Genomic DNA, 7,500 nt, shown 5'->3' with positions numbered 1-7,500 from the left:
AACGCGACCTCTTGCCAGGCACTAACACTCGGTGCGGTGCAAACAAGCTCAAGAACAAAGGGAAACCGTGCTCACCTGGCTAGGCGTGGCGAAATGAATGGCAGAATTATGTCAAATGTATTTTGATGCACTCAGTCACTCCTTTGGCCAGCGTGCATATGCATAGCTGTAATTAGGGCTAGAAAGAGAAGCCAGCCAAGGCAAGCGATCCCTGCCACATGTCAGCCACAGGCACTCCATCAGACTCAAGTGGGCTCGGCACTGCCTGCCGGATTGTACCCAGGGGAACGGCCGCCGCGTCCGTTCCCTCAGCCGCACCCACAGGGCCAGCCACGTTCACGGACGCCTAGGACTACTGTGCATCCTAGGCATGTTTGCCGCTTCTGCAAGTTTCTTCGTTTCTTTAACTTAAAGCCTCCGCATTCGGATTTGGATACTTTCCCACGACTTTGCATTCAACAGCATTTCAGAAGAGGAAAACTCAGCTCGCAGCCAGACGCAATAGAATCGGACAATTTATTTCCCCGGTCAGAGAGAAAAGCAGCGGAGCATTCGTAGGGATAAAGTGGGCGGGCGAACAGCCATCCAAGCCCAATGGCGGGACATTACCACTTCCATTAATTTCACTGTCGAGCCATCGATCTCTAGATAAAGCTCGAGACCATTTACCCCCAAGCTAAATAAATGATGTACACAGTAATTAAAAAACAGCTTTGCCGTAATCGATAGAACTTCCAACAATGAATGACCTCATACTTACATTCGGCGCAGCTTCCTAAAGGGGGCGAAGGCGCGACTGGGAACCTCAGAGATCTGGTTCTGCTCCAAACGTCTGTAAGAAACAAAAAGTACATTGAATAACACGTTAATTATACAAAATGTTAAGGTACACTATCCTAGAATGTTGGTGTGGCAACACAGAACATGTATCGATGCATCAATGGGATATTTCCGAGAATAAAGAACCAAACCAAATCGGCAAGTCATCGCCAACTAACTTGACAGAAACAGTAAGTTTAGAACATCTCTTCACCGCAGACACTCGAGCTCAATTGCAGGCCAGAGAAGATGCACAATGTTACACCACAGACTGACACTTTTCAAACTTTTATTACACTAGGATACATTCTATCGAACTGGGGACCTTCAGAAATATGAAGATACACATCTGCGGTAAAAATACGAAACGTAATATAATGAATAATAAGACAAACATAATAAGAAAGACAAAAACAAATAAATAGACAGCGATATACATAAACAAATACCAAGATATAGTCAGAGAGACAAAATAAATGCTACAGAACTAGAGAGAGAAACAAGTATTAAGATGCTAGGAATTGTGGCAAGTATGTGAAGTTCCTCCAGTAAATTATGTATTAGCCACTGACGGGAGACGAACGGGCAGATCACACGGGGAATGGCAGATCTAGGCCTATCCGCCGCCGCACGTCCCCCGGGTCATGTTTACCTGCCAACCCGGATGTGGCACTGCGTCGGAGGGGCTCGCTGGGGGCCTGGCGTGGAGAGGCCGTGTGGAAAGCGAATACAGGGAAGAAGAGAAAGAAGAAGAGGAAGAAAAGAGCGAAAGAGGAAGGAAAAAATAACTGAACGTTTGATAATTTCGAATAGAAACGTGGGACATATATGAAAATTGTAAAAAGGAATACTGAAGGGCCAATCCATAGTCGCGCTGAGTAGGTGGGCGTGAATGGGCGTGAGCATTCTGAAGGGGGTGTTTCCGAGGCACTGGTGGGTGGCAGCCTGCGTCAGAGTCATTATAAAGAGACACCCCCGCCAGGTCTCCGCTCTTTATTTCTCAACTGAGAAATTCTAAGACCTCGCAGAGAGAGAGAGAAAGAGAGAGAGAGAGAGAGAGAGAGAGAGAGAGAGAGAGAGAGAGAGGAGGAGGAGGAGGAGGAGGAGGAGGAGGAGGAGGAGGAGGAGGAGGAGGAGGAGGAGGAGGAGGAGGAGGAGGAGAAGAAGAAGAAGAAGAAGATGAAGAAGAAGAAGAAGAAGAAGAAGAAAAAGAAGAAGAAGAAGAAGAAGAAGAAGAAGAAGAAGAAGAAGAGAGAGAGATGGGGGGGGGCACATGCATCATCGGAGGCGATAAAAGCTGGCGTGGCTCCAGGCGCCGCGGCCCGATATAATCCATTTGGACGCCTCCGCGTGAAGTTCCTGCAGTGAGTGACATCCGAACTCCTTGTGGTGGCCTGACAAGCCCTTGGCAAGTGACGTCGCCGCAAAAGCCGCTGAAACAGACACCGCCGATATGATACCGCAGCCACTGCGCGCAGGAAAGCTTTAAACCGATAACACAAACTAGGTCCATATAGGCAGTTTATGTATGAATATAAATGTGTGAATGTATATACATAAATACGTGCATACATTTATACATTTATACATACTTACACACACACACACACACACGCGCGCGCGCGCGCGCGCGTATACAAGTGCACTTGCATTTGTGTTGCTTTTCAGTGTGCACAATAATGACCCGTATGAACGAAACGTGTGTGTAAAAATACAATAATGGGTGCAATGTTAAAGTTAAGAATACAATATAAATGTATTTTCACAGCTGAAAGTTCTCTCTCCCTCCCTCCCTCTCTCTCTCTCTCTCTCTCTCTCTCTCTCTCTCTCTCTCTCTCTCTCTCTCTCTCTCTCTCTCTCTCTCTCTCTCTCTCTCTCTCTCTCTCTCTCTCTCTCTCTCTCTCTCTCTCTCTCTCTCTCAAAAGAATAAAATAAAAAAATCGAGCCACAAGAACACCAAAAGACGTAGAAAAGTAGGAGTATTTTAAAAATAAGACCAATCCATGTGCGATGCCATTAATATTTCATCGGGCCTTAAAAGCCGGAGTCCCTGCCATAAGGATGACCAGACACAAAATTCGGGATGTGAGGAGTAACTCACTCATCATTTTAAATACCAATGTGTGTCGAGAAATCAAAATAAGAGCTTCTTGACAATATCATTTGAGGGGAAACTGTGACAGCAGATCCCGACGCCTTCCCATTCCGCCCCGCTCTCCAACTATGGCAAACATTCGAACACTCAACAGGTCAGGAGGGAGTGCGCGTCTCCATGATCTATCAGGCGTGTTCAGCGTCGCGCTACGAGAGGTATTCCTCCTTTGTTTGCCTTACTCTCATCACCTCCTTAGCCTCGTCTCCTTGTCACTCAGTGTCACTGGATACACAACAAAAGCAGAGTTTCTCCGCTAAAATAAGCATGTCAAGCTATTGCCGTGAGCTGTCAAAGTTTTGTGGTTGTGACGAATTCTAGCAGTCAACTCTGAATAGCAGCAAAAGGCGTTGCCTTAGCTTAAGTTACTCATTATATTCGGGTATCAAGTTCCAACGATGAGAAAACTAGCAAAGCAGACCTCGGAAAACACGCCAGGACTTTACATCAAAATGATTTCCAAGACTACAACTTACTACGTTTAGAAATAGTGGTATATATCGACGTTCACATCCAGGTAGGCGAAATATCCATGTTCGCATCCCGAGATCTTTCTCGCCGTATAATCAAGGCTGCAAGCAACGTTGTGATGGGATTAGCTACGCTTCTCACGCTAAGTTTTCACAAGCGAGTTTTCTCAAAATTTCCTGCAGAGCCAGACAGATACTCGAAACTTTCACCGCACAAACTCTCAGGTTCTTTTTATTCTGCCTATTACATGCCGTCCCACTGCTCTTTAACTATTCTTTGTGTCAGATATTTATAGTGATTATATTTTCAACTCTCTTCAACCAATATATTACCGGGTTTTGCAGGAAAAAACGAAAAGAAAAATATACGTATTGGCGCGACACATCACGACGAGCACAAGGAAAGTCGCGAAGATTTTAAACACATTTTTTACCCGAACAATAGTAAACGTCATGGTAATGGCTCCCACCGCCGCACATAACACATAGAAAGAACATTAGAACAGCCATACACATCACTTACAGCTGGGAATGGAGTAAGTAAATAAAGGCAGAGGGAGGAAGGAGGAGACAAGAAGAGGAGCGTAACACCGTGTACGGGGGACGAATGGAAGTGAATGGCAGAGAAGCAAAAAGCGTAAAAGAAGAAAGAAGAAAACAGAAAAGATAGATATGAAGGAATACATCCTCATACATAATGCATTTCCCCAAAAACTGAGCAGTGTGCAGGCTCGCTCCCCTCGCATGGACACCGGTATTGATGGAAGAGAGGAGATGTATGAGGTCGTGCTGGTGGGAGGGTGACCTCGTGATGGAGTCGGTATGCCGTGACAGGTCGTGGCAGGCCGTGATGGAGCGTGAGGGATGCTCCACGGAACACCTGCCTGCCACACCTTTCGCTGCGTGGTCGCCGTGGCACCCAGGGTTCCGTGATGAATGCGTTCTCGCTGGCATTCCATCAGAGGCACTCCCGCGCCCCGCCTCCATCAGCGGCATCCCATCCATAAGGCTGCCCGCTAGATATGCACCAGCGATGGCTAAAACAGATGCCCAAAAGATAAACCTATGTGCTTTACATTTATCAGTACTACGGTGGACGGTAGAGTGCAACGCGTTACTATGGTTGCACAAGGGTGTGCGTTCCCTTTGTGTCCATAGAGAACGCAGGAGTAAAAAAGCAACACTACGAAGGTCCTGGAGGCGCGGGCTCCTCACACCTGGCTGGTCTCTTTGACTTCCCACCATGTCTTCAGGGATCAGCCATTTTGTGCTGCGTGTCGAGGGATGTGAAGGACTCCTCGGCACCCCCTCAACTCGCTAAGGATGACCTCTCGAGGATTAAGCCTCGAGGATCGTTCGTATAAAACCTTGCTCTTTCACTCTCACAAGAAATATTTCTTTACAGCAACACTTTAGTTTCCTCTTCTCACTTGTGTCTCTGCCTCGCCCACCTACAGACAAGGCTTAATGCCACATGGTCCTTGACGGATTTCTTCCTTATCTTGTTTCATGCTCTTCCCTTGCGAAACGATGGTCAAACTTACTCTTTATCATAAGTCTACCGCTAATTGTCTTAATTACATAAACGTTTTTTTTTCATTGCTTATGTCAGGTAGAACGTCATAATGAAACTAACATAACTGTATGTGCTGTATTGGACAAAAGAATGAAAATGCACAAAGCCTGTTTCCGTTTGACAATCAAGATGCTGGTGAATCCCGGCCTTGAAAAAGTTGCCATTCGGACGAAAGAAATAAGTGCGGCATCCGCGTGGCTGCGCGGACGAGGACGCCTGCGGTTGATATCCACTTCGCTTCAAAAATCTTGTTTACATACGACCATCTCCAAATAGAACGAGGATCTAATTACGACGCTAAGTCGCGTTAAACTCGGTCTACGATACTCTCAGCAGAGAGACGAAATTTGGATACCGGCGCCCAAGGGGTTCCGCCCGAGGGTTTCGACAGCACTCCTTTGATTTCATATTCATATTCCGCCACATGTAAATATCAGGACGGCCGGGATTTGTTCTTCGGGCGATGAGATCTTCAATTTTGCCGAGGGAGACGCCCTTTGTTTCGCCCGTGTCCAGTGTGGCTTATGCGGTCTCTCTGGGATTATAAAATAAAAATATCACAAAACGCCCCAATCATTAAAAACGCACATCTACATCTATAGAGCAAAAATGAACACCGATGATAAATTCACAAAATAAACATAAATAAATATGAAAAACTGGCCATAAAAGTTGTTCCCATTGAAACCTCCCCCATTCGGTTCCACGGGAGAAAAGTGTAATCTCGAGAGGAACTAAAACTTCACAAAGCGCAGATGATTACAAATCTCCGATCGAATATCTTCCAGCCCGCCTCGCTGGCTCTTCCATGCGGCCCTTGAGCATTTTCCGCGACCCGAATGCGCACAATATGATGCGTTCCACTCCATTAGCTCTGGATGAATGCTGTCACTTCGCGCATGTCGACAGGACAAGACCTGGGACAAATATAATCAAGCGAGCGCGGCAGAGGTGACCCGCACCAAAAAGAATGCCTCGTGCATAAACACTTTTGCTGAAGACAAAGACACTGTGGCAGACGTAACCTTCCCCCGCCTTTCACAGCAGACAACGGTACGAAATTGTCTCGAAAATATATCTACGAGAAATGCGCTCGGTTTTCCAGGCGACGAGCGCGTTCCAAAACATGAAGATACGGAATCCGCGACTCACTTCACGATGTTTTCCGCGAGAGAGGACTTTAGTGTTTACCGAGAACATTACAACAAGTGCAATGAGATTGTAACTTGACTGGGGACTCACTAAAAACTGTCGACTCGAAATATGAAATATAAGAGCGCAACAAGAACCTCGTTTCAGAGAAACAACAAGGACAAAAACAAAGGAAAGTGGGTACTCCATTCTGGATGTTATAATAGCATCGGAAAATGTTAAACCTTATGCTGAGCCTAGTCTTAAATCCTTCCAAACATGAAACAATTTTTCAAATTCTAAAAGTGAAAGCATCTCGAGATAGACGTGTATCAGCAATCAGTCTAACACGAGTGAACTGCCTTCGTGACCGTAAGGAAAAAGTAAAATCTTGATGAGTCGAAGGAATTTCAGCCACAAATCATCGATCTGTTTATGGTCAAGACCGATGAACTGATGAAATTTACAACCACCGAGGATAGTCGATTCCGATCTCAGGAGCCACAAAAACTTGGATAATCAGACGTGTCGGCCCGAGGATAATTTATAATTCACCAGGTCTATAATTTCAGTAAGACTTTGATGGAACACGGTTCATCTCCTGCTAACCGAGTACTTTGCTTCAAACTTGATACCCATGCTGGAGATATTAAGAAAATCACATCGTTAAGCAGCGTTTATTTCCCGAGAAGCACTGCTTGGGGCGACATCTGTCTGACGGCGTGAGAGGTACTACCTGCGACATAACTAGTAATTACCGTGACCTGGCACGTCGCCGTCACTAACCCAAGGAGGAGCGATAGACTGCCAGAGTTTTATGTATAAACAATACACAACAACAAACTCTTCAGTAATAAGAAATACCAAGAAAAGCACGAAGATAAATATATGGATAAAGTAGATTAAAAGGGAATCATATACGAGAACACATCTTCCACATATCCCATGTAAAGCATTCAAAGAACAACGTTACCAAACGTTTGTATCAAAGAGATCAGCGCGAGGGATCGAGCGTGTGCCTCAGCAGGTGTTGTTACGAAGGGTCCCCTACTCTACATTGTCAACGAGGTTATCTGATAACCTACGTAAACTTTTATTTTCCGCTGTTTGAGTGTATACATGACCCGAAAACTCAGGTTATCAATACAATCCGTATACAGTTTCCGTCTCCGTTTGAGCTTTCGCTAGACAATAACAACTACGGGTTAATTAACTATAAGCATCAGCGGCTTGGATCAAATCAACAGCCAGCCACAGCGATAACCGTAAAATCCACATCTCAGGGAAACAGGATATATATCCGCCCACGAACAAGCCTGATTACACGAGCAGTTCTTCACGCATATAGGCCG

At 45.6% G+C, this 7,500-nt stretch overlaps 1 protein-coding gene across 4 annotated transcripts in view; it reads right to left on the bottom strand.

Annotated features, from left to right (window-relative positions):
- Positions 1-7,500, bottom strand: part of sli (slit guidance ligand) — a 484,876-nt gene that overhangs the window by 26,716 nt on the left and 450,660 nt on the right. For all 4 annotated transcript variants that reach the window (XM_086552547.1, XM_086552549.1, XM_086552548.1 and 1 more), the window contains one exon: positions 761-832. In XM_086552547.1, the coding sequence (XP_086408673.1) occupies positions 761-832 (72 nt within the window). The remainder of the gene's footprint in view (positions 1-760; positions 833-7,500) is intronic.

The sequence above is a fragment of the Penaeus japonicus genome, unplaced genomic scaffold (assembly GCF_977035675.1).
Source record: "Penaeus japonicus unplaced genomic scaffold, GWHDUDI00000001_assembly GWHDUDI00000027, whole genome shotgun sequence".
Lineage (NCBI taxonomy): Eukaryota > Metazoa > Arthropoda > Malacostraca > Decapoda > Penaeidae > Penaeus > Penaeus japonicus.
Note: the sequence above shows the minus strand (reverse complement) of the source record. Positions and strands in the feature narration are given on the sequence as shown.